The following is a 27414-nucleotide window of genomic DNA, read 5'->3' as shown; positions in this document are numbered from 1 at the left end:
CATCCATGTGCTCAATTAAAAGGAAATGATGGTTCTAGGAGTGAGGGAGTGATCTTGGTGATAGCCCAAGGAGACAGCCTTATAATCGTTCATTAAGCTCTAACCTTGTTCATGGTGCTTTTTTATATATGTGTTTCTTTTCTTGGGAAATATTAAGAAAAATTAGTAGTAGTATAACATATTGTTTACTATAATAAAATCCAGCATTATATATAAAACTCATTTCTAAAACAAACTAAATGTATATAATTAAAAAGCTTAACTGTTATTAAATTGGTTTATTAGGGGTAGCATGGGTTGAGCATGAGGTGGCTCTGTTTCTTTCAGATCATGTCTTATTTCAGCCTCCAACAACCATATGCTCAGGCTCAGGTGGAAGTCTCGAGCTCGCCATCTTTGCAGTTTTCAGTGGGAGGATCTGCAGCACACACAGAGGTTCTGGAATCAGTGGGGAGGCACAGAGATGGATGGAGGAGGGGGATCGCTGGGGTGGGTATCAGGACCTAGTAGGCACCTCGGACTCTGTAGGTGAACTGGGGCCCCTGCCGTCCCCGGGATTCAGACCCACAGGCACCAAGGCCCCTTGCTGCTGTGCTGAGGGTGTTGTCTATTGGCAGAGAGTGGCTGGCTATAAATGTGGCTTGGCTGGGCTGTAGTAAGGTAACTTTCCCTCAAGAGTGAAACTGATGCAGAGGAAAGAGTAGGGCTCTAGGATTCTGAGATGGAAGGCAGAATACCACATACTTGCACTGTGTGAGGAGCAGGGGTTGTGAAGGACCAGAGGTGGACGTGGTGACCCTGCCCCTTCCACCCCTGCCTTCAACACAGTTGAGTCATGACATCTCCTTATTAAAAATGGACAGCTTCCTGGAGCACATCCTTTTTCCTGTCTAATAGTTGTTTTCCTTTCTAAAGCCACTACCAAACTTTGCCTGTGCCTTTAAATTTAAAAGAAAAATAAACTTGATAATAACAACATAAGTTTTCTTACATTACTATATTCCAAGATAATAGGGTTACAAAAGATGCCCCTTTTAAAAATATAATAAAACCAGTTTTATTTATCTTAACAAATTTTGAAATTAGGAAACAAATGGAACATCAATAACTTGTAATCCCTACCCCCTTTAAGTAATCTCAGGTAAGCACTGCCTTAAGATTTCCTTTAGGTTACATGATTGTTTGCATTTTCTATACATAGAATAATTCTGTAGATCCTCCACTTGGTGAAAGGTATTATGATGTAACCTGGGCCCTGCCAGGGCTCCTTAAAGGCCAATGGCACCCAGGGCTTGGGAACTCCTAATCAGGCTACCGAAGGGCTCAAGGAAATAGAAAGCTGGGCCAGGAGAGCAACTCTGCTTGCCTCAGACAGTGCCCTGGAGCGCCTCTGTCTTTTTTATGCATTGGATCATGTCCCCCACAAAGACATGTTCAAGTCCTAACCTCCAGTCCTATGGATGGGAACTTATTTACAAATAGGGTTTTCAGAGGTCCTATTAGTGAAGGTGAGGCCAACCTGAATCAGTGTGGACCTTAATCCAATATGATGTGAGACCTTACAAGAAGAGGAAGTTGAACACAGGGGTAGAAGCAGATAATTCAATCTCTGATGATGGAGGCAGAGATTGAGTTAACAAAGTGTGCTTCTGTCGGCGCCTTGATTTTGAACTTTAACTTCCCAAACCGAGAGACAATAAATTCCTGTTGTTTAAACCAAAAAGTCCATGTTATTTATTAGAGCAGCCCTGGCAAGTTAAGACAGTCTAACTTATACTTTGCATAGGAGAACTTAATCTGAGGCAGTCAGGGCCACCCCACACCATTCACTCCTCTCAGTACTTAACTGATGAATCTCATCTCCCTGTTGACATTAAGGGTATTTAGGTGAGTAGTGTTCAGTCCTGCAGGACTGAGATGTGGAAGAAATCCAAGGACTGCTCTTCACAAAGAGGGCCATGTAGATGGTACCTTGCAGCCATACAAGCACTAGAGCACGCTCCTCCAAATTTAGGAGCCATTGGAAGGCATGGTTAAGCAATCTTAGGGGCTTATATGGAATGATTTCTGATTCCTGGAGAGAGGTTCTCAGAACCTCCTTCACTTGCCTGTACTTGCTCTGATCGTCCAGTTCTTGTCTCCGCCTCCGTGTTCATGTTCAATGGTGGCCATGCCAGTGAGTGCCTCGGTAGTGCTGATTTTCCTGAAGTGCCGAAAAGAAAGTCAGGAAGCTATGAGGTGCATGTCAACTTACTTCCCTTTCCCTCTTCATCGTGTCCACTCCATACTTACATTTCTCTTCCTCTTTTTTCTTCTTTCACATCCTGATTTCTTTCCAATAGACGAGAATTTAAGAATTGAGACTCCTCCTCCTCAAAGAGTGAGGACTGCTGCAGGGAAGAAAATAAACATGTGTGCTCAGAGCCACGTGTGTGGAAACACACCTATGCAAGGAGAGCCCAGCCCAGAGCCAACTACAATGGTGTCTTCTCTGCAAGGTGTGGCCCAGTGTATCTGATGTCCAGTCTAGCTTCCGACCTGATCTATTCATTGTCACACAAGAACATTCATGGTGCACAGTAGATTTGGGAATCAGGGCAATGCTAGAAAAGTAAATGAGGAGTGCAGAGAAGGTTTTATAAGCATTTTCATATCCATCACCTCACATTCCTTGATGAGACCATGACCTTCAAGGTGACAATGATATAAAGAAGGAAAGATGGACTAGGGAAGCAGTACAAAGAGAAGCTTACAGATAAGAGACAAATATTTAAGAAGAGGCAGAAAATGGAAATACATTACATGTAAATTATCATTCTCTATATCAGAATCTTCTGAATCCATGAAGAATGGTTCAGAATGGATGAGGGCAGTAACCGTGATGGGGTGACCTTATGAAAGGAAAGAGGAAAGTTAGAGTTGAGGGGAGAACTCAAGCCCTTGTTGTCCAAGTCAGAGTGTGATCTGATCCCGGGACACCATTCTATCCTTATCACTCTAGTCCTCTCCCAGGGTCTCGATTGCTTCACATCTTCCATAAGGGGGTGGGTCTAGGATCTCCAAGGTCCCTTTTCCAGACCTCAAGTACTGTAACTGTGGGCAGGGAGAAATGCTTATGCCCCCTGTTTCCTCTAAGATGGCAGACACTGTTCCTGTACCTTTCTGGGCAGGACCCAGCCTTTCTTCCCTCTTTCTCTCCCTCGGTACACCTTGCTTCTTCTTTCTCTTCTAATTGCTGCCCATTTCCTTTCTCTTTTTCAGCCTCCACCAGTAACATTGCTCCCCAGTATAAGATCATTAGTTGACCAGTCAAGAGTATACTGCCACCCTCTCCAGTTAATCAGTTGATCTATTATCCAAATCCATTATTACACAGGGAGCAACTGTCAGAGGCCTGGAGTTGAATCCCATCCTGGGGAAGGGAGTGACCACCAACCCCACAAATAAAGTGATTGTCCTGTGCCTGGTATGGCTGTAGGATTGTGGGAGACACTTCATCCCCACAATGTCCCCACAGATTTACTAGCCCATTAGAGAGGATGAATATGAGATTAGAGATAAAGTAACTTGCCCAGATTCCCTTAATCTGCAAGTCAGACAGTAAGTGTTGTATTGGAGGTGTGACAACTTAAGTCAGTGGAAACTTCCAATGTTTTATCAAACCTTGGGAGGACTTGGAGGGAAGAGCATGTAGACAGGACTAAATGTAAGATAACAGGAAGGAACATGACTAGAGTACGGGGACAGGGCAGAGCTGTCCGGCTGGAGCTGTGGCCTCTGAGAGGAGCAGTGGCACTCTGGCCCTGCTCTCCAGAGGCTCTGTCATGGACCTGGTCAATTCCAGGAGGCCAGGACTGTGTGACCGTGTGAGCCGTTGTGTGAAGCAAGCCAGCAGTCCCTTCACACATGTTCTTTGGAAACACTGCCAGGTGTTGGATGGTATTGAGAGATCAACTAGACACAAACTTCTGTTAAATGGAAGAAAGTTGTGATTTGATTCCTAATCCTAGGATTTGTATTTGGGTGGTAAGTGGATACTAGAAGTTTGTTCAAGTATATGCTTCTGGCCATACCTTTGCACTACATGGGGACATGAGCAGTAACTAGAAAACCCAGGCTTTGAAGTTTGGCGGTGGTTGAGGCATGAAAAGAACCAAGCTGTGGGATAGATAATCTTCATAAGCAAAGCAAGAAAAGATGATTGCAAACACCAAACACTCAAAGCCATGTTCCTAATACCTCTATTATGTAATTAAAATATGAAAATAATAAATCAGACCTCTATAAATATTTCCTTTGCTTTCTCATTTCTCACCTGTTTGCTCAGTTTGCAAAGTTGCAAGTGTAATATAACTGTTTTCTGAGACCCCTTTCTCATTGGATCCTTCCCTAAGTATTGTTACCTACCTGCATTGTTGTCCTCCTCACTGCTGGTGGAGTCATACCACTGATCTGCCAGCCAAACTTTAGGAACACAAACATCTGCAGAAAAATTGTTAGAAAGAGTGGCACACCCGTCCCTCTCTTATCCACTTGAGGCCTGGCTGGCTCTCCAAAATCACCATGCTTTGTCCCTTTGATATCAGACCTTCTCTGGGCTTTGTGGAGCCTGAGACCTTCAAGAAGACATTGCAGGCAGTTGCAAATGAGAGGAGGTGAAGGAATCCCTTCTCAAGTTCTCTCTTCCCTATTTGGTCATCCATCACAACACTCTCCTTCAATCTTTTCAGTCTGAAAGTCTGAATATTGTGGATAGGCTCTGTGTTGAATGAGTTCAGAGAAATACCCAGTGCCAGGCACTGCCCAGGAGAGTGTTTTGTGAAGTTGAAAATGTTCTGGCTACATTGTTTGTAGCATAGCAACTAGCAAAAAAGGCTATTGGCCTTTGAAAAATTGCTATAAGTAGAATGTTCTGCAGATGCCCTGGCTCTGTGGTGCACAGTAACAAGAATTTAAATCACAAATTTTTTTCCTTCACTTCTCTCATCTGCAACTGCATATTGAGAATCACATCACATACAATCCCATATAGACACACACCACTAACATGTACAGAAACCCATCTCACCTTAACAGAACCCAACTACTTAGGAAGCATGACCCTAGTTCTTACCTGGGATACTCGTTTTCTTCACCACATCCCAATCCTCATTTCTACCTGGAAACTACTACTTACGGTTGGGGAGGCACCTCCCTCCACTAAAGCCAGCAAGGAGGTCCCACCTTTACCATATAGATTTTACCTCAGCAAGTTGTGATCCTGAATACATACCATTGGTGCTTACTCTTGGGGCCACCTGTAGTTACAGTAAAGAAAACACTATGAGGATAAGAACTTGCTCTGTAGAACTTGCAGAAGGCTTTTGTCATTTTGTTGATTTTAGGAAGCCAAAAGAGAATGAGTGGTCAAGTCAGAGAAACCCAACAGCAGATGAGTGGATAACTGTGGAAGAGACATGAGCTTTTCCTGGATGATGTATCTCTCAAGTCCATTTTGGGTGGCAATTATAGAATTTTTAATCCAATGAGAAAATATTGCTATTCAGGAACAGCTCCCCTACTGTATAATATAACTGCTGCTGCCATTTGTAATTTCGCTCTTGAATGTCAGACAAGTTAGCAATAGAGTCCTATTAGACACTGTCCCTACCAAGGAATTGTATGTATCATCTGCAGTGTACATGGTCAGATTTCCATATCTGAATTGGATTGAAAAAGAAGGAAACCAAGAAAGCAGCAGTTCTATCTCAGACAAAGAGAGGTAACCTTACCTTGGAGGTATATGGGACTTCCTCTACTGTTCTGGCATGCTGAAGCTCCTCTCATAGGCCCTCAGGAGCAGCTAGGAGGACACAGAGTGACAGTATATTGGGGTGCTGCTCCTGGGTAACTAGGGGCACTTGGCTTGATTTGGACAAGTCATAGTAATGTGAAGGTGAGCGGTTAGAAGCATAGAATGAGCTACTGTGGGATGGAAGTAAGGTGACCAAGTGGAGGAGCAGATGAAAATGGCTGGCGATTCTTGGCTTTGTCACTAAAGACATCCCAAAGCTACGTATGAAAGAGTCAGTCTATAAATGCTACAGAAATACATGCCATTTTTCAGTGACAGATTCTTATCACTCCTCCTACCCATTCTGAAGCCCAACCAAAATGCCGCTGTCTTCTTGTGTGCTCTAAGACCATCTCAGCCTCCATGTCTCCACATATGCTGACACTGCATTTATCATGTGTTGTATAGGATTTTGTCCTTGCAGGTACCAAGCATTTTAGAAGCAATAGTTTAAAATTTTTTCTGAATTAGATTTTATTTTCCTTCCAAATTTAAGAAAAGATTGTTTTAAAGACATTTTTATTGATAATCTTTTGTTGTGGGACTGGATTTAATTCTAGGCCAAGCTGGCTCTGTAGTATCTATTCCCTAATCCTTTTTTCATGAATATAATCAATTATAGAAGATTTGCAGATACTGCACTCCTACCATTTAAAAGTCACCACTATAAATCATGCAATATTTTTCCTTCCAGTTTTCCTTTTCTATCCCTTCAGTGTGCACTCATGGGCCATATTGGCTGCCCATGTTTATACTCCCCAATCACATGGGGAGAGCTTTTACTGAGGTGAGATACAGGTTTAGCTCTGAGGTTCTGAGTCAGGTGTAAAAGCTGAAACCAGGATATTTTCACCAGGCCAAAAACCATGTTGAAACTTGGTTGCCTCTCCAGCCTAAGGCAAGCATAAAAGCCCTGGTTTATTAACCAACAAGTGAGTGATTCCAAAATACGTACCATTTTTGCTTGCTTCTGAGTCCACCTGCATTTAGAGGAAAAAAAAAAAGCGGTCTGAGAATCAGATCATCCTGTGTAGGGTTTTGCAGATCTTTTGCTTTCTTGGTGTCTTCAGGAGAGCAGATTGGAAAGAGTGGTTGAATCAAAGATCCCACAACTGTCTTTTACAATTACTTGTACAATTAATTGTAACGGACACTTGTAGGAAGGCAGAAGCTTTTCCTGGATGATGCATCTATTTTGGTTGAGAATTTAAAAATTCTTAATCCAAGGGCGAAAACTTGCTGCTGAGGAAAAGGCCCATGTCATACAGTTGAATTTTCACTGCTGCCCTCTTGAATCTGTAGTAGGCTCCCACTGAACATTCCTCTGACCAGAGATATCATATATATCATCTGTAATTACATGGTCAGATATTTTTTGGGGGGGAGGTGGGGGTGCATGGTCTGGGAATCTAACCTGGGTCTCCTGCATGGAAGGCAAGCATTCTACTACTGAACCACCTGTGCACCTCATGGTCAGATTTTTAATTTAGTTGTCTGAACTCAATTGAAAAATAAAGGAAATAAACAATTTTATCTCATAGAAAGGGGACCTTACCTTGGAATTAGATGAAGCCTCCTCGACTGACCTGTCACTAAGAGACTTCTCCAACGGGCCCTCAGGTGCTGTGAGGAGGACACAGATTAAGTGTCATGGGTTATTTGGAGAGTTGCATACGACTTGGGAAGGGACAGGAGAATAAGGAGGCAAATGAACAATAAGCATGGAATGATCTCTTGCTCAGCCATCCTCCTTGGTGCAAAAGAATGGTGAAGGACAGAAGCAAAACATGAAAAGTAAGAAGCTTTGGCTTTGTACCTAAAAACATCCTAATGCAATGTGAAATATTCAGTGTACAAATGGTACTAAAATACATTCTGTGATTCAGTGACAGAGTCCTATCCCTCCTCCCATTAGTGCTGAAGCTAGGCTAATTGTCAGTGTCCTAATGATATTTCTAAGGTCACTGCAAACTTCATGAATCTGAAGCGCTTCTGTATAGTATTTTTCTCTTTATTGTAAGCAACATTTTACTGGTAGACTGGTTTTAATTCTAGGAAAATTATTTTGTATCAAGTCATTAAGATTTGTCATAAAGATCATAATTATAGATGTTTTCATAATACTGAAGCACTACCTATTAAAAATAAACATGTTCACCATATAATATATTTCCTTTGTCTTCCCTTTCATTATCATGTATATGTATTCATTGAGTGATGTGACTCTCTGTGCTTACAGTAACCAGCCCACAATGGGATGGTTCTTAGGGCAGAGAAACGAGTTGAGCAGTGATGCTCTATGCCAGCTTTATAAGAGAGATGCATGGGTGTGATGAATATTAAGCTAACAACTTAGTGGGAATTTGAGATCTTATTGGTTACTGTCCATCTACTGTGTGGCTCACAGGTTTGGTCATCTGTAGGGCATGAGGCCATGGAGTTATCAAACAGATGAAAATATCTTCCTGATTCTTGTCTTGACCCAACACTGGCAGATGTTGACCAACTTGATCTACTGATCCCTCACCACTCTCAGAACCTATGTGCTTTTCACACTAATGCACCTAATGCTAATCGGTGTTATGTGACCCCCTTAGTCTACCAAATATAGAAGAACGCTGTTCAGGATCCCTTTAAAGTAGGGCACTTTCTGGCATGTACATAGATGACAAAATTCCCTTGCATGGAGCTGATGACACATAGCTGTGAGTGAGATAAGTGCAACTTATGCAAGCACAGGGGCCACATGCCTTGGTTGACATTTGGATCTTCCATTTGGGATTTGGGATCTTGGGTCACTACCCGTGAACCTCAGAATCTCCATGTAAAGTGTGGGGAGAGTAAATATAATCCCAGGAATGACTTCGTTGAGGATTTTTTTTTTTAAATTTTTTTATTAATCAAAAAAAGAAAAGAAATTAACACAACATTTAGAAATCATTCCATTCTACACATGCACTCAGTAATTCTTAGTATCATCACATAGATGTATGATCATCATTTCTTAGTACATTTGCATCGATTTAGGAAAAGAACTAGCAAAACAGCAGAAAAAGATATAGAATGTTAATATAGAGAAGAGAATTAAAATAATAATACTAATAATATATATATATATAAAAAGGAAAAAAAAAAACAAAAACAAAAGATACAAACACACAAACAAACAAACAAAAAACCATATTTCAGGTGCAGCTTCATTCAGTGTTCCAACCTAGTTACATTACACTTAGGTATTATTGTGCTGTCCATTTTTGAGTTTTTGTATCTAGTCCTGTTGCACAGTCTGTATCCCTTCAGCTCCAATTACCCATTATCTTACCCTGTTTCTAACTCCTGCTGGTCTCTGTTACCAATGATATAGTCCAAGCTGATTCTCGAATGTCGGTTCACATCAGTGGGACCATACAGTATTTGTCCTTTAGTTTTTGGCTAGACTCACTCAGCATAATGTTCTCTAGGTCCATCTATGTTATTACATGCTTCATAAGTTTAGTCTGTCTTAAAGCTGCATAATATTCCATCGTAGGTATACGCCACAGTTTGTTTAGCCACTCGTCTGTTGATGGGCATTTTGGCTGTTTCCATCTCTTTGAAGTTGTAGATAATGCTGCTATAAACACTGGTGTGCAAATGTCCGTTTGTGTCTTTGCCCTTAAGTCCTTTGAGTATATTCCCAGCAATGGTATTGCTGGGTCGTAATCCATTCTGCCATTCTATGTCTTTTGATTGGGAAATTCAGTCCATTAACTTTTAGTGTTATTACTGTTTGGATAATATTTTCCTCTACCATTTTGGCTTTTGTATTATATATATCATATCTGATTTTCCTTCTTTCTACACTTTACTCCATACCTCTCTCTTCTGTCTTTTCGTATCTGACTCTAGTGCTCCCTTTAGTATTTTTTGCAGAGCTGGTCTCTTGGTCACAAATTCTCTCAGTGACTTTTTGTCTATAAATGTTTTAATTTCTCCTTCATTTTTGAAGGACAATTTTGCTGGATATAGGAGTCTTGGTTGGCAGTTTTTCTCTTTTAGTGATTTAAATATATCATCCCACTGTCTTCTAGCTTCCATGGTTTCTGCTGAGAAATCTACACATAGTCTTATTGGGTTTCTCTTGTATGTGACAGATTGTTTTTCTCTTGCTGCTTTCAAGATCCTCTCTTTCTCTTTGACCTCTGACATTCTAACTAGTAAATGTCTTGGAGAACGCCTATTTGGGTCTATTCTCTTTGGGGTGCGCTGCACTTCTTGGATCTGTATATTTAGGTCTTTCATAAGAGTTGGGAAATTTTCAGTGATAATTTCTTCCATTAGTTTTTCTCCTCCTTTTCCCTTCTCTTCTCCTTCTGGGACACCCACAACACGTATATTTGTGCGCTTCATATTGTCATTCAGTTCCCTGATTCCCTGCTCAAGTTTTTCCATTCTTTTCCCTATAGTTTCTGTTTCTTTTTGGAATTCAGTTGTTCCATCCTCCAGTTCACTAATTGTAGCTTCTGTCTCTTTAGATCTACCATTGTAGGTATCCATTGTTTTTTCCATTTTTTCTTCTTTGTCCTTCACTCCCACAAGTTCTGTGATTTGTTTTTTCAGATTTTCTATTTCTTCTTTTTGTTCAGCCCATATCTTCTTCATGTCCTCCCTCAATTTATTGATTTGGTTTTTGAAGAGTTTTTCCATTTCTGTTCGTATATTCAGCATTAGTTGTCTCAGCTCCTGTATCTCATTTGAACTATTGGTTTGTTCCTTTGATTGGGCCATATCTTCAATTTTCCGAGCGTCATCCATTATTTACTGCTGGTGTCTGGGCATTTGATCAGATCTCCCTGGGTGTGGGACCCAGCTGGTTGAAAGGTTTTTCTGTGGAATCTCTGGGCTCTGTTTTTCTTTTCCTGCCCAGTAGGTGGCGCTCGTGGCGGTCGTTTGTCTGCGGGGCAGTCGGCCAGGGAAACCGCGCGTGGAGGCGGGGGTCGCTGGCCGTGGCTTGGGGGAGTGCCGGTCCAAATTGCCCAGCTGGCCCGAGACGCCAAGCGTGATGGGAGGGCCCTGCTATCCAATGTTCCCAGTCAGACCGGGGAGCCATGTGCGTGGAGGGGACCCCAGACGCCAGCCACCCCAGCCGGGAAAACGTGCACCCCTCGGGTATCTCACAGCAGTGGATTCTCCCTACCCGTTCAGCCGTTCCAGAATGGGGTATGCTGTCTTTTTTGGTCTCTGTCGTGACTCCGGGAGCTGTTTCGTATTGTTTCTGTTTCTTTAGTTGCTTTTCTGGAGGAGGAACTAAGACCCGCGCGTCTTACTAAGCCGCCATCTTCTCCGGAAGTTCGTTGAGGATTTTATGAGTTAATATATACAATGTGTCAGGGGTCATGGGATTATTTTTGAGAATGTTTGTAATGGCAGTTGTCCAGTCTAAGTTGAATGGATCTCTTGGGGAAACACAAACACACTAACTCCCCCTACCACATTCTCTCCCCCTACCACATTCATACTCTCACCACATAGACTCAGTACATATACATGGCCCTTAACCCACATACATGTCCCCTAACCCACAGACTCACAAATTCATGCCACCTAGAGAGAACACTGCTGCTTTCAGGTATGTAGAACATGCCCATAATCATTCCCTGGAAAATTCTTTTCGTTAATGACACTGCCAATCCTCATTCCCGCCAGGAGCTGGAACCAGGATGGCTCTCTAGGCAGACATGCTAACAATGCCTTAGCTGTCTTTTCTCCAGATTTGTCCCCATGTCAGCAATTCTACATACGTACCATTTTGCATCTATATTCATTAGAGAGATTAGATTGGTCTGTAGTTTTCTTTTTTTGTAATATCTTTGCCTGGTTTTGGTATGAGGTGATGTTGGCTTCATAGAATGAATTAGGTAGTTTTCCCTCCACTTTGATTTTTTTGAAGAGTTTGAGGAGAGTTGGTACTAATTCTTTCTGTAATGTTTGATAGAATTCACATGTGAAGCCGTCTGGTCCTGGACTTTTCTTTTTAGGAAGCTTTTGAATGACTAATTCAATTTCTTTACTTGTGATTGGTTTGTTGAGGTCATCTATGTCTTCTTGAGTCAAAGTTGGTTGTTCATGTCTTTCCAGGAACCCGTCCATTTCATCTAAATTGTTGTATTTATTAGCGTAAAGTTGTTCATAGTATCCTGTTATTACGTCCTTTATTTCTGTGAGGTCAGTAGTTATGTCTCCTCTTCCATTTCTGATCTTATTTATTTGCATCCTCTCTCTTCTTCTTTTAGTCAATCTTGATAAGGGCCCATCAATCTTATTGATTTTCTCATAGAACCAACTTCTGGTCTTATTGATTTTCTCTATTGTTTTCATGTTTTCAATTTCATTTATTTCTGCTCTGATCTTTGTTATTTCTTTCCTTTTGCTTGCTTTGGGATTAGTTTGCTGTTCTTTCTCCAGTTCTTCCAAGTGGACAGTTAATTCCTGCATTTTTGCCTTTTCTTCTTTTCTGATATAGGCATTTAGGGCAATAAATTTCCCTCTTAGCACTGCCTTTGCTGCGTCCCATAAGTTTTGATATGTTGTGTTTTCATTTTCATTTGCCTCGAGGTATTTACTGATTTCTCTTGCAATTTCTTCTTTGACCCTCTCGTTGTTTAAGAGTGTGTTGTTGAGCCTCCACGTATTTGTGAATTTTCTGGCATTCCGCCTATTATTGATTTCCAACCTCATTCCTTTATGATCCAAGAAAGTGTTGCGTATGATTTCAATCTTTTTAAATTTGTTAAGACTTGCTTTGTGACCCAGCATATGGTCTATCTTTGAGAATGATCCATGAGCACTTGAGAAAAAGGTGTATCCTGCTGTTGTGGGATGTAATGTCCTATAAATGTCTGTAAAGTCTAGCTCATTCATAGTAATATTCAGATTCTCTATTTCTTTATTGATCCTCTGTCTAGATGTTCTGTCCATTGATGAGAGTGGTGAATTGAAGTCTCCAACTATTATGGTATATGTGTCTATTTCCCTTTTCAGTGTTTGCAGTGTATTCCTCACGTATTTTGGGGCATTCTGGTTCAGTGCGTAAATATTTATGATTGTTATGTCTTCTTGTTTAATTGTTCCTTTTATTAGTAGATAGTGTCCTTCTTTGTCTCTTTTAACTGTTTTACATTTGAAGTCTAATTTGTTGGATATTAGTATAGCTACTCCTGCTCTTTTCTGGTTGTTATTTGCATGAAATATCTTTTCCCAACCTTTCACTTTCAACCTATGTTTATCTTTGGGTCTAAGATGTGTTTCCTGTAGACAGCATATAGAAGGATCCTGTTTTTTAATCCATTCTGCCAGTCTATGTCTTTTGATTGGGGAATTCAGTCCATTAACATTTAGTGTTATTACTGTTTGGATAATATTTTCCTCTACCATTTTGCCTTTTGTATTATATATATCATATCTGACTTTCCTTCTTTCTACACTCTTCTCCATACCTCTCTCTTCTGTCTTTTCGGTTCTGACTCTAGTGCTCCCTTTAGTATTTCTTGCAGAGCTGGTCTCTTGGTCACAAATTCTCTCAGTGACTTTTTGTCTGAGAATGTTTTAATTTCTCCCTCATTTTTGAAGGACAACTTTGCTGAATATAGGAGTCTTGGTTGGCAGTTTTTCTCTTTTAGTAATTTAAATATATCATCCCACTGTCTTCTAGCTTCCATGGTTTCTGCTGAGAAATCTACACATAGTCTTATTGGGTTTCCCTTGTATGTGATGGATTCTTTTTCCCTTGCTGCTTTCAAGATCCTCTCTTTCTCTTTGACCTCTGACATTCTAACTAGTAAGTGTCTTGGAGAACGCCTATTTGGGTCTAATCTCTTTGGGGTGCACTGCACTTCTTGGATCTGTAATTTTAGGTCTTTCATAAGAGTTGGGAAATTTTCAGTGATAATTTCTTCCATTAGTTTTTCTCCTCCTTTTCCCTTCTCTTCTCCTTCTGGGACACCCACAACACGTATATTTGTGCGCTTCATATTGTCCTTCAGTTCCCTGATACCCTGTTCAAATTTTTCCATTCTTTTCCCGATAGTTTCTGTTTGCTTTTGGAATTCAGATGTTCCATCCTCCAAATCACTAATTCTATCTTCTGTCTCTTTGAATCTATCATTGTAGGTATCCATTGTTTTCTCCATCTTTTTTACTTTATCCTTCACTTCCATAAGTTCTGTGATTTGTTTTTTCAGTTTTTCTGTTTCTTCTGTTCAGCCCATGTCTTCTTCATGTCCTCCCTCAATTTATCGATTTCATTTTTGAAGAGGTTTTCCATTTCTGTTCATATATTCAGCATTAGTTGTCTCAGCTCCTGTATCTCATTTGAACTATTGGTTTGTTCCTTTGACTGGGCCATATTTTCAATTTTCTGAGCGTGATCCGTTATCTTCTGCTGGTGTCTGGGCATTTAGTCAGATTTCCCTGGGTGTTGGACCCAACAGTTTGGAAGATTTTTCTGTGAAATCTCTGGGTTCTGTTTTTCTTATCCTGCCCAGTAGGTGGAGCTCATGGCACACGTTTGTCTGTTGGTCCCACCAGAAAAAGGTGCTGTGGGTCCTTTAACTTTGGAAAACTCTCGCCGTGGGGGAGGTTTGCCAGCCAAAGCGGCTTGGAAGAGTGCCAGCCGGCCCGGGGATCCAAATGCGGGGAGGGTCGCCGGCCGCCGCAGCCCGGGAGAGCACCCGTCCGAATTTCCTAGTTGGCCCGGGGCGCCAAGCGTGGCGGGAGGGCACCAGCCGGCGCAGCCCGGGAGAGTGCACCGCTCCCAGCTGGACCGGGGAGTCACGTGTTTGGAGGGGACCCCAGTCACCGTTCTCCGCAGCCTGGGGATCTCCGATCCAATTCTCTCAGTTGGTCCGGGGGGCCGCGCGTGGGGGGAGCACCAGCCCCCGCGGCTTGAGGGGACTGCCTGCCCAATTCTGCCAGTTGGCCTGGGAAGGAGGAAGGGAGGGACTCCGGCCGCTTGCCGCCCTGCCCGGGGAAGCCCGCGCCCCTCGGCGATCTCACCGGAGCGGGTTCTCCCAGCCAGTCAGCTGTTCCAGGATGGGATACACTGTCTTTTTGATCTCTGTCGTGGCTCTGGGAGCTGTTCTATATCGTTTCTACTCCCCTGGTAGCTGTTCTGGAGGAGGAACTAAGATCCGTGCATCTTACTAAGCCGCCATCTTCTCCGGAAGTCCTCCAAGGAAATTTTATGCATTGTTTCTAACGTACATGGGAAGACATCTTTGCCTGAAATCCACTGAAAAAGAAAAAAACAAAAAAGGAACCTTTCTACTTTAGACAAGGAATAGCTACCTCACCTTGTCATTATGTGGGATCTCCTCATGTTCTTGTCCAGCTGCCACCATCAGCTGTTCCTGGAGAGCTAGGAGGACACAAAGTAACTCAGCACATTGATGTGTTATTCATAATTGTGCAGGGAATATTCTTGGACAAGACAGTAGTATGTAGGGTTGGTAGTTTAACAAGCTGGGTGTCAGTTGTTGAGTTGCCATCTCCCATGACAAAAGGAGGATGGCAAGCAGAGTAGTAAGAAAGAAACAAGAATCAGTGTCTTAGATTTGTAGTTAATGGCCATCTAAAGCAACTGGCCATAGTCAATCTACAAATGCTACTTAGATACACACTGTGATTCCATGAAAAAGTTCCATAACACCTCCTGATTTTTCACTGTCTCACCAAAATTGTCAGTATTTTCTTGACATCTTCTAGACCAATTCAACCTCCAGGGGTCCACATTTACTGACACAACATTTACCATATATTCTGTAGGAATTTCCACTTGATTAGAAGCAACCTGGTTGGTGGACTGGATATAATTTTAGGCAGTACATTTTTTGCACTCATTCATTAATAGTTTGCTGTAAAGAAATATCAATTATAGAAGATTTGAAAATATCTAAATCTTACCCTTATTAATCATATTGTTTTCATTCAGACTTCCATTTCTATACCATGTGTATGTATTCATTGAATTATTCGTTGTCTATCATTGACCCTCAACAGTGGGACAGTCATCATGGAGGGAAGCATAGGTTGAGTGCTGGTGCCATCTAACCCAGGGTTCTAGGAGAGTTTCAACAAGGGTGTTGGACACCAAGTGAAGAACCAGGTCTTACATTGAGTTCTTATTTATCAATAACTTTAATATGTCTCACTCACAGGATTTGAGGATCTCATGGTGATTATGTTATTAAATGCAGTAAGTTATCTTCACAATGCCTGTATGCTATGATCAACAGATTTGGGATCTGTCATGGTTAGGGACAGGTGTCAACTTGGCCAAGTTGTGGTACCTGTTCATCTGATTGGGCAAGCGCTGGCCTGTCTGTTGCAATGAGGACATTTCATAGGATTAGGTCATGATCACGTCAGCTACATCCACAGCTGATTCCATTTGTAATCAGCCAAAGGGGAGTGTCTTCTGCAATTAGTGATGCTAAATCCAATCATGGGAAGCCTTTTAAGGAGGACTCAGAGGAGACAGGTTGCATTCCTGCTTTGGCTGGTGAGCCTCTCCTGTGGAGTTCGTCCAGGCCATCCATTGGCGTCATCGGCTTCGCAGCCTGCCCTGTGGATTTTGGACTCTGCGTTCCTACAATTAGTGATGCTAAATCCAATCATGGGAAGCCTTTTAAGGAGGACTCAGAGGAGACAGGTTGCATTCCTGCTTTGGCTGGTGAGCCTCTCCTGTGGAGTTCGTCCAGGCCATCCATTGGAGTCATCGGCTTCGCAGCCTGCCCTGTGGATTTTGGACTCTGCGTTCCTACGGTCACGTGAGACACTTTCATAAATTTTATATTTGCAAGTGTTCCCTGTTGGTTCTGTTTCTCTAGAGAACCCTAACTAATACATCTTGGTACCGAGAGTGGGGTGGTTCTTAAGGAACAGAATCTTAAAAATGGGTTTTTATGAATGGTTTTCTACTCTGACTGGGCTCAGAGACACTAAGGACTCTGATTCCCATAATCAGAATGACACTCCCAATCCATGGACTGAGTTGGCAAAGGAGATAGTCAAAATATCATCATTTGATTCTCCTAATGCTTCGCTTGTACGAAGCCAGACTCTGGGGGATAATGTTTTTGACACCTTTACAGAGTTTTGTAGGAATAAGAGTTATAGAGATGTTGGTTGGTTGTTGTTAGATACACTGTCTACATTAAAGGGTGAAAGGGATGGGCTTAAGGCTTCAAACAAGAAGCTTAAGTGCCGTCTGAAAGATGTAGAGGTTTCTATGAGTATCTTGAAGGAAAATTTTATTTCCTGTAGCCGTAGACTTGAGATCTCTGAAAATCAGACTCAGAATCTTATTGTTAGAGTAGCAACTTTACAACGTAAACTGAAATCTCAGTCTCGCATGTTGTCTGCCGTTAAAGTGAGGGCATTGATTGGAAAGGAGTGGGACCCTGAAAAATGGGATGGTGACATATGGATTGATAACGATGTTGGGGGTGAGGTTGAAACCCTAGACCATGCTGAGCCTTCTTTAGATAACCCTGTAATAGTCTGCCCTGAGGACATAGCCGCCCCACCTCCAGCCTGCCTTGAGAAATTGGCCACCCAACCTCCTCCTGAAGGGATTAGCCCTAGAGTTATTAATCCTGTTTCACCAGATGAAACTGCAAATGAAAGCCCTGAAGCAAATGGCTTGGAAGATATTTCTAATTCTTTTCATGACCCACCCCCACTACCCCTCATTTCTTCTAGACCTATAACTAGACTAAAGTCCCAACAGGCCCCTAAAGGTGAGGTACAAAGCATCACACATGAGGAGGTACGTTATACTCCAAAAGAACTGTGTGAGTTTTCCAATTTATATAGACAGAAATCAGGGGAATATGTGTGGCAATGGATTTTAAGAGTGTGGGATAATGGTGGGAGGAATATAAGGCTGGATCAGGCTGAATTTATTGATATGGGCCCACTAAGCAGAGATTCTGCATTCAATGTTATAGCTAGAGCAGTTAGAAAAGGTGTTAACAGCTTGTTTGGGTGGTTGGTTGAAACATGGATCAAAAGGTGGCCAACATTACCTGAGGTTGAAATGCCAGAACTGCCCTGGTATAATGTAGATGAGGGGATCCAGAGGCTTAGAGAGATTGGGATGTTAGAGTGGATTTATCATGCAAAGCCTGCTCTTACACCCCAGGAATGTCCAGAGGATGCACCTTTTACCAGAACAGTGAGAAATAAATTTGTGAGACTAGCACCATCATCCCTCAAGAGCTCTGTGGTTGCACTTCTCTGTAGGTCAGATGTTACTGTAGGAACTGCTGTCACTGAGCTGGAATCCTTAAACACAATGGGGATGACAGGATCCCGAGTTGGCAGAAGCCAGGTGGCAGCACTTAATCACCAAAGACAGGGTAGACGCAGGTATTATAATAGACAACAAACTCAAAGGAGGCATCAAAATTATATGACACGCAGAGATTTGTGGCATTGGCTAGTAAATCATGGGGTGCCTAGAAATACAATAGAAGGGCAGCCTACTAAATTCTTGTTGGAGCTGTATAAACAAAAGAGTTCTAGGTCAAGGGAACAGAAGTCTAACCTGAATTACAAAAACACAGAGTCACGGCCCCTTAACCAATTTCCAGACTTGAAACAGTTTACAGACCCTGAGCCCCTTGAATGAAGGGGAGGCCAGGTCCCTATGGGGAAGAAACCTGTTACACTGCCACAAATTTATACTGTTAACCTTCCTCTAAGTCTTACCCAAGGAGACCGACGGCCTTTTACCAGGGTAACTGTGCATTGGGGAAAAGGAAATGATCAGATATTTCGGGGATTATTAGACACTGGTTCAGAAGTGACATTAATTCCAGGGGACCCAAAACGTCACTCTGGACCACCAGTCAGAGTGGGGGCTTATGGAGGCCAGGTGATCAATGGAGTTTTAGCTCAGGTCCGTCTCACAGTGGGTCCAGTGGGCCCCCGGACCCATCCTGTAGTTATTTCCCCAGTTCCGGAATGTATAATTGGCATAGACATACTGAGCAACTGGCAGAATCCCCACGTTGGTTCTCTAACTCGTGCAGTGAGGGCTATTATGGTGGGAAAGGCCAAGTGGAAGCCACTAGAACTGCCCCTACCAAGCAAAATAGTAAATCAAAAGCAATACCGTATTCCTGGAGGGATTGCAGAGATTACTGCCACTCTTAAGGACTTGAAAGATGCAGGGGTGGTGATTCCCACCACATCACCATTCAACTCTCTTATTTGGCCTGTGCAGAAAACAGATGGGTCTTGGAGAATGACAGTGGATTATCGTAAACTCAACCAGGTGGTAACTCCAATTGCAGCTGCTGTTCCAGATGTAGTATCATTGCTTGAGCAAATCAATACATCCCCTGGTACCTGGTATGCAGCTATTGATCTGGCAAATGCTTTTTTCTCAATAGCTATTAGTAAGGACCACCAGAAACAGTTTGCTTTCAGCTGGCAAGGTCAGCAATATACTTTCACTGTCCTACCTCAGGGGTATATCAACTCTCCAGCCCTATGTCATAATCTTGTTCGCAGAGACCTTGATCGTTTCTCCCTCCCACAAGACATCACACTGGTCCATTATATTGATGATATCATGTTGATTAGACCTAGTGAGCAAGAAGTAGCAACTACTCTAGATTTACTGGTAAGGCATTTGCGTGTCAGAGGATGGGAGATAAATCCAACAAAAATACAGGGGCCTTCCACCTCAGTAAAATTTCTAGGTGTCCAGTGGTGTGGGGCATGTTGAGATATCCCTTCTAAGGTGAAGGATAAATTGCTGCATCTGGCCCCTCCCACAACCAAAAAAGAGGCACAACGCCTAGTTGGTCTTTTTGGATTTTGGCGACAACATATTCCTCATTTGGGTGTGCTACTCCGGCCCATTTATCGAGTGACCAGAAAAGCTGCTAATTTAGAGTGGGGACCTGAACAAGAGGAGGCTCTGCAACAGGTCCAGGCTGCTGTGCAAGCTGCTCTGCCACTTGGGCCATATGATCCAGCAGATCCAATGGTGCTGGAAGTGTCAGTGGCAAATAGAGATGCTGTCTGGAGCCTTTGGCAGGCCCCTATAGGAGAATCACAACGCAGACCCTTAGGATTTTGGAGCAAAGCCTTAACATCTGCTGCAGATAACTACTCTCCTTTTGAGAAACAGCTTTTGGCCTGCTACTGGGCCTTAGTAGAGACTGAATGCTTAACCATGGGCCACCAAGTTACCATGAGACCTGAGTTGCCTATCATGAGTTGGGTGTTGTCTGACCCACCAAGCCATAAAGTTGGGCGTGCACAGCAGCACTCTATTGTAAAATGGAAATGGTATATACGAGATAGAGCCAGAGCAGGTCCTGAAGGCACAAGTAAGTTACATGAAGAAGTGGCACAAATGCCCATGGTTTCCACTCCTGCTGCCACATTACCTTCTCTTTCCCAGACCAGAGCTATGGCCTCTTGGGGAGTTCCTTACAGTGAATTGACTGAGGAAGAGAAAACTCGGGCCTGGTTTACAGATGGTTCAGCACGATATGCAGGTGCCACCCGAAAGTGGACAGCTGCAGCATTACAACCCCTTTCTGGGGTGTCCTTGAAGGACAGTGGTGAAGGGAAATCCTCCCAGTGGGCAGAACTTCGAGCAGTGTGCCTGGTTGTTCATTTTGCTTGGAAGGAAAACTGGCCAGAGGTGCGTTTGTATACTGACTCATGGGCTGTTGCTAATGGTTTGGCTGGATGGTCAGGGACTTGGAAAGACCATAATTGGAAAATTGGTGACAAAGAGGTCTGGGGAAGAAGTATGTGGATAGACCTTTCTGAGTGGGCTAAAAACATGAAGATATTTGTGTCCCATGTGAATGCACACCAGAGGGTGACTTCAGCAGAGGAAGATTTTAATAATCAAGTGGATAAGATGACCCGTTCTATGGATACCAGTCAGCCTGTTTCCCCAGCAACTCCTGTTATTGCCCAATGGGCTCATGAACAAAGTGGTCATGGTGGTAGGGATGGAGGTTATGCATGGGCTCAGCAACATGGACTTCCACTCACCAAGGCTGACCTGGCTACAGCCACTGCTGAGTGCCCAATCTGCCAGCAGCAGAGACCCACACTCAGCCCCCGATATGGCACCATTCCCCGAGGTGACCAGCCAGCTACATGGTGGCAGGTTGATTACATTGGACCACTCCCTTCATGGAAGGGGCAGCGATTTGTTCTAACTGGAATAGACACATACTCTGGATATGGGTTTGCTTTCCCTGCACGCAATGCTTCTGCCAAAACTACCATCTGTGGGCTTACAGAATGCCTTATCCATCGTCATGGTATTCCACATAGCATTGCTTCGGATCAAGGAACACACTTCACAGCAAATGAAGTGCGAGAATGGGCACATGCTCATGGAATTCTCTGGTCTTACCATGTTCCCCATCATCCAGAAGCTGCTGGATTGATAGAACGGTGGAATGGCCTTTTGAAAACTCAATTACAGTGCCAACTAGGTGGCAAAAACTTGAAAGGCTGGGGTAATGTTCTCCAGGAAGCTGTGTATGCTCTGAATCAGCGTCCACTGTATGGTGCTGTTTCTCCCATAGCCAGGATCCATGGGTCCAGGAACCAAGGGGTGGAAATGGGTGTGGTGCCACTCATTATTACTCCTAGTGATCCACTAGGAAAATTTCTGCTTCCTGTCCCTGCTACCCTGAGTTCTGCTGGTCTACAGGTTTTAGTTCCAAAACAGGGTATGCTTTCTCCAGGAGAAACAACAGCGATACCACTGAACTGGAAGTTAAGATTGCCACCTGGCCACTTTGGGCTACTTATGCCTCTGGATCAACACACCAAGAAGGGGATTACGTTATTGTCTGGGGTAATTGACCCTGACTATCAGAAGGAAGTAGGACTGCAACTACATAATGGAGGTAAAGAAGAGTTTTCTTGGAATATAGGAGATCCCCTGGGGCGTCTATTAGTACTACCATGCCCTGTGATTAAAATCAATGGAAAACTGCAACAACACAATCCAGGCAGGACCACTAATGGCTCTGAGACTTCAGGAATGAAGGTTTGGGTCACCCCACCAGGCAAAGAACCACGGCCAGCTGAAGTGCTTGCTGAGGGGAAAGGGAACATGGAATGGGTAGTGGAAGAAGGTAGTGATAAATATGAATTTTGACTACGTGATCAGTTACAGAAACGAGGACTGTAATGCTATTTTGTTTGTGTTATACTATTTAAGTTGTAAGATATCAAGTTTAAGAATGAATGTTGCCCAAGGATTTGCACGCTATTCTGGAGAGATTTAATGTGTTTCCAGTTATATGCAGGACAGTTGAGTATTGTCAGGTTAAAAAAAAAAAGTGTGTGCTTATTTGTTTTCATTTGGAAATTAAGTATGGTCTAAGGTGATATATATATATATATATATATATGTGCCAAGTTGACAAGGGGTGGACTGTCATGGTTAGGGACAGGTGTCAACTTGGCCAAGTTGTGGTACCTGTTCATCTGATTGGGCAAGCGCTGGCCTGTCTGTTGCAATGAGGACATTTCATAGGATTAGGTCATGATCACGTCAGCTACATCCACAGCTGATTCCATTTGTAATCAGCCAAAGGGGAGTGTCTTCTGCAATTAGTGATGCTAAATCCAATCATGGGAAGCCTTTTAAGGAGGACTCAGAGGAGACAGGTTGCATTCCTGCTTTGGCTGGTGAGCCTCTCCTGTGGAGTTCGTCCAGGCCATCCATTGGAGTCATCGGCTTCGCAGCCTGCCCTGTGGATTTTGGACTCTGCGTTCCTACGGTCATGTGAGACACTTTCATAAATTTTATATTTGCAAGTGTTCCCTGTTGGTTCTGTTTCTCTAGAGAACCCTAACTAATACAGGATCTATATGCCAGGCACATAGACGCTGGAACTCCCTTGCCTGGTGTACAATGATCTCATGGCTAAGTGGTAAGGGCATCACATGTGTCTATGAGCCTGGGTTCACATTTAGGTTCTTCACCTTATTAATACAAGAGTTTGTGTTTATCTCTGTACCTTAGTTTCTCCATCTGGTCATGTGTATAGTAAGCAAACCCCAGGTGTAGCTGTGGTGAGGTTAGAGCAAGCTAATGTACGTGAAATGTGCAGTGGTTATAGGATATATTTGAGAAAGTTGTCACCGGCAGTTGTCTAGTGTAAGCAGGACATACCAGCTGTAGAAATGCACACAGTCTCCCCTACAAACTCACCTACAAACCCACTGTCACACCACAGAGACTCACACGTGGGCTTCCTTAAGCCCTCAAACACTCAAACCTTTAGCATCTAAAATGGACACAGGTGGTGCCAGGAAACATAGAAAGAAGGACAGGTTTCTTTAACTGAAAAAAATTTTTGTAACCCCAATTTTCATTCCCCCATGAACTGGAATCTAGCTTTATTTCTCCAGACTAAAGCTTGTAGGAAGTACCCTATTTAAATTATCTCAATTTCTTCCCACAGCAGATGGATGAGCCCAGAATACCTACTTTTTTCACTTGATCTTGAGGTCACCTGCAATTGAAGAGAAGAATGTACAGTGAGAATCAGGCCATGCTATGTCATGATTGCTCAGTTCTTGATATTTTATAAAAACAGTTGGGAAACAGTGTCAAGTAAAGATCCCATGAAAAAGCATAGAAGTCACCTTTGGGAAATGCTCAAGCTTTTCCTGGAGAATGTGTCTCCGAAGTCCATTTTGGTGGTAGTTACAAAAGTCTTAATCAGAAGGAAAAATGGCTGCTGAGGCAAAAGTCCTTTCTCATGTGATTTATAACCTGATGTGGCCACTTATAATACCCTCTTGTATCAGTGATCAGCTGATAGGATTTCCCTTCCAACTCTTCCTTCCCCCAAAGAACATCAGCTAAAATCTATGCTATGCATGATCATATTTTAAGATCCGTAGTCAATTAAAAATGAATGAGTCTGAGAAAGGCACATTTCTATCTTAGACAAAACCTGATGATCTTACCTCTGCATTAGACGGGGCCTCCAGATCCTTCTTGTCACTAGGAGCCTCTTCTGCCAAGTTCTCTAGGGGAGCTAGGGGGACACAGAGTAACCGTCAGTCCATTGGGAGTGCTGATAACATTACTTAGGAAACTTTGCTTGTCTTTGACAAGAGGCTCCAGTGTATGGGGCTGCTTGGGTTGCACAAAGGACTGTGGTGCTCTCAGCCTTCCTTTGTGGAAGAAAGAGACACCAAGGAGAGGAACCCAGAAAGTAATATGAAATAGGGTCCTTGGCTTTGTAACAAAAGACAATCAAAATCAACATGAAATAGTTTGTAAATTATGTTTACAATGTTGTATTATCGTCACCACAATTTATTTACACAACTTTTTCTTTAGCTTAAATAGAGATTCTATATCCACTACCTATTAGCCCCATTCCCCTTTCTCCCTATCCCCCTGCAACCTGTAATCCCATTACTGTCTCTATGAATTCTCTTATTCTACGATATTTCATTGAAGTGGAATCATATAATATTTGTCATTTTATATTTTTTCTAGGCACATGGTAATAATGTAATCAAATATATTGCCGTTTCTCCTCAATTCTTATCATATATTGGCTAAGTAGTGAAGAGTGATTTCACTACCAGATTTTGCCTTTTATCCAAATTGGTGACTTTGAACTCCCAGGTCTATGGTTGACCAGAAGGTGTGAAAGTAGTAGTAGGGTGGATTGACAGGTGCCCTGGATGATGTGACTATTGAGGTTAGGATGGGCAGTGTTTGAGAACTCTCGTAGGCTCAAGAAATTTCAGGCACATTATTCATGTGTCAAGACCTCCATTGCACAATGTCTAATATTCCTGTGGCTGATGGTTGTTTTTTGGTTTTTTTTTTGGTATGTTGTACTGTGGGGGTCACATTTCATTCTTTTTCCATGTGACTGTCTTGTTATCGCAGCACCATTTGTTGAATTTTTGGGGGGTGGGGTGGGGAAAGTGCATGGACTGGGAATTGTGGCTGAGCTTTAAGTGCAGGTCCATTGCTCAGAGAATCAAAATTGGGCTCACATGAATGGATACATGTTTTGTATCTTCCACATAGAAGTACATGAGATTGTGGACATTAATCTCTGTGCCGCCGTTTCTCCATCTGAGTTGTGTGTACAGTAAAGGAACCCAATGCATATGGCTATGATGAGGATTGAATAAGCTATTACATGTAAGCTGTAAGTGGTCAAATGGGATTAATTCTTGACATCGTTGACTGTGGCAATTGTTCTATGTAAATAGGCTTTACATCTTGGATATACACACAAGCATTTACACACACACACACACACACACACATTCATAAACACACTACAATGACTTGTTGGCAGCTCCCAACTCCAATTCATGTTAATCCATAGAACCCAAAGAGAACCCAGCTCATTTCAGGGACTTTAGAAACAGAGACAGAGTTCTTTACCTGGAAATCACTTTCTTTCACCACACTTCCCGTTCTAACTCTCGTATGGAATCAGGGAATTGTGTGGCTCTCCACACTAGTGCTAGCAAGGAAGCCCCACCAAACCCATGTAGATTTCTTTTCTCTGTCAGTGAGTGATTCCAGAATATGCACCTTTTCCTCTTGTTCTTGACACCACCTATATTGAAGGAAAATAAACCCTATGAAGATCCGATTATGCTATGCATTGTTTGCACGAGTCTTTTGCTCTCTTAGTCATTCTAGAACACCAGATGTGAAATCACGATCCAGTCAAAGAACACAAAAGCAAGGGTAGATAGAAGATACTTGTAGAAAAGGTACAAGCTTTCCTAGATGATTTCTTTCAAATCCATTTCATGGGCAATCATCAAATTCTTAAAGCAAAGAATAAAAGGATGCCTCAGGAAAGACTCTCTAGTATACATTTTCCATTCTGACACTGCCAACATTGCATACCCTTTTGAAATCAGCTACCAGTTGGTCAGGTATTCTGCCCCCTGCCCCAAGTAAACAGTACCTAAATTCTATAATCTACATGGAAAGGTTTTCAAATCTGAACTTGGTTGAAAAATAAAGAAACCAAGAAAGCAATATATTTCAAATAAAGAAACCAGCCTTACCATGGTGTTGGATGGGTTTGCCTCATCTGCCTTGTAATAAGGAATCTTCTCCAATGGGTCCCGTGGGGGAGCTGGGAGGATATGAAGTAACCAGCAATACACTTGTGGTGCTGCTCCTGAACTGCTCAGGGAATTTTAGTTGACCAGGACAAAGGGTCTCTTATGAAATTTTTGGTTAACCATTATGAATTGAACTGCTTCTGGGCTATCTGCTTCATAAATTTTATTACCCTTTTCATCTATGTACATTGCCTATTTTTCTGCATGTGCAACTAACTGTCTATGAACTTGGTTATTGATCAGTTCCTGTAAGTTCTTTGATCTAGTTTTCTGTCTATGGCTTTGTATTGAAAGATGGACCACTCATTGTATATTTGAGAAAAAAATTACTCTGTTACCCCCTGCTTCTCTCTAGGGAGGGGAATGAGTTGGGCAAAAGTATAAATAGTAACAACTGTAAATTGGGGATTTTGGGTAACTACCAAGTATGAAAGGAATTGTGTGTTTTAGTTCATAAATTGACTTTTAGATATACACATTTAATACTGAACTAAATACACATTTCAAGATGAAAAGTAGCAGGAAGGCATGATAAAAGCAAATGTGAGAACGCTTCATTATGTGAAATGCCTCTCTGTTCATTTCAGCCAATACAGAATCACTCCAGATTTCTGAAATTAATAATTTACTATGTCCTTAATGCGCACAAAACAACAGTGAAATAGACATCACCATATTCTCCCAAGTGAATAGCTAATATCTCAGGAGTAAAGAGTGGGGACATCAAAGAAATACTGAATATTTCTAAATGGAGATTAATTTAAAAGAACTCGCTTGTTAGAAAAAACAAAGTAAAAAATAAGGGGTAAAACAAAACTATACCACATATCTAAAACTGTGTTGAAATTGAAGAGGAGAAACTGTAAAGAGGATGAGAAAGAATTTGAGAAAAGTTAACTTTGCCCATTTTGGGGGATTGAAGTAATTGAGTAGGCCATGACGAGCATACCTCTTGAACAGCAGTTATAGATTTCCCATGTGTACAGACCAGCGCTGAGAGCTTCTTTACCTGCTGCGAACAGTGGACCTCTCTGCAGAGTGGCAGTTGGTACCACGAGCTGTATGTGCACCGTTGGATAACTGCTGCAGGCCATCCTAGAATTTTCCGAGCGCATGTGTTCTCTACATTGCAAGGCCCAACTGCTGCTACCTAGACACACGTATTTTTACATGGACAAGAGTTATTAAGCATAAATGTTTCAAAAAACTGAACCCTGGATCCACTTATGATTATTTTCTGTTTTTGAAAATAGATTATATGAGAGAAATGACCTGCACTCCCTCTTCTGTATCATCAGTAGTGAGATTACAGGGTGAAAAGGAACAAAACCGACATGCTTTGAAGAAGTAGAGGTTTCATTTTTTTATTTGAAATACCACCCTTTTGTCATTTCTACCATCCCTGGGTC

At 42.3% G+C, this 27414-nt stretch overlaps 1 protein-coding gene across 2 annotated transcripts; it reads right to left on the bottom strand.

Annotated features, from left to right (window-relative positions):
- Window positions 1-263: 263 nt before the first annotated feature.
- On the bottom strand, window positions 264-27101 carry LOC143684028 (uncharacterized). Of its 2 annotated transcripts, XM_077160669.1 has the most exons (12): window positions 26955-27101; window positions 23852-23922; window positions 23367-23391; window positions 15163-15227; window positions 7389-7456; window positions 6789-6813; window positions 5273-5297; window positions 4408-4482; window positions 2803-2891; window positions 2293-2390; window positions 2109-2203; window positions 264-418 (listed from the first exon to the last, which is right to left on the bottom strand). In XM_077160669.1, exons 1-12 carry the CDS (start codon window positions 27097-27099, stop codon window positions 369-371), a joined length of 831 nt encoding a protein of 276 aa, XP_077016784.1. In that variant the 5' UTR covers window positions 27100-27101; the 3' UTR covers window positions 264-368. The 2 variants fall into 2 exon arrangements, with proteins under 2 accessions (XP_077016784.1, XP_077016785.1); XM_077160670.1 differs by lacking the exons at window positions 6789-6813; window positions 7389-7456.
- Between the last annotated feature and the right edge of the window lie 313 nt (window positions 27102-27414).

The sequence above is a fragment of the Tamandua tetradactyla genome, chromosome 5, assembly GCF_023851605.1.
Source record: "Tamandua tetradactyla isolate mTamTet1 chromosome 5, mTamTet1.pri, whole genome shotgun sequence".
Taxonomy (NCBI): Eukaryota; Metazoa; Chordata; class Mammalia; order Pilosa; family Myrmecophagidae; genus Tamandua; species Tamandua tetradactyla.
Note: the sequence above shows the minus strand (reverse complement) of the source record. Positions and strands in the feature narration are given on the sequence as shown.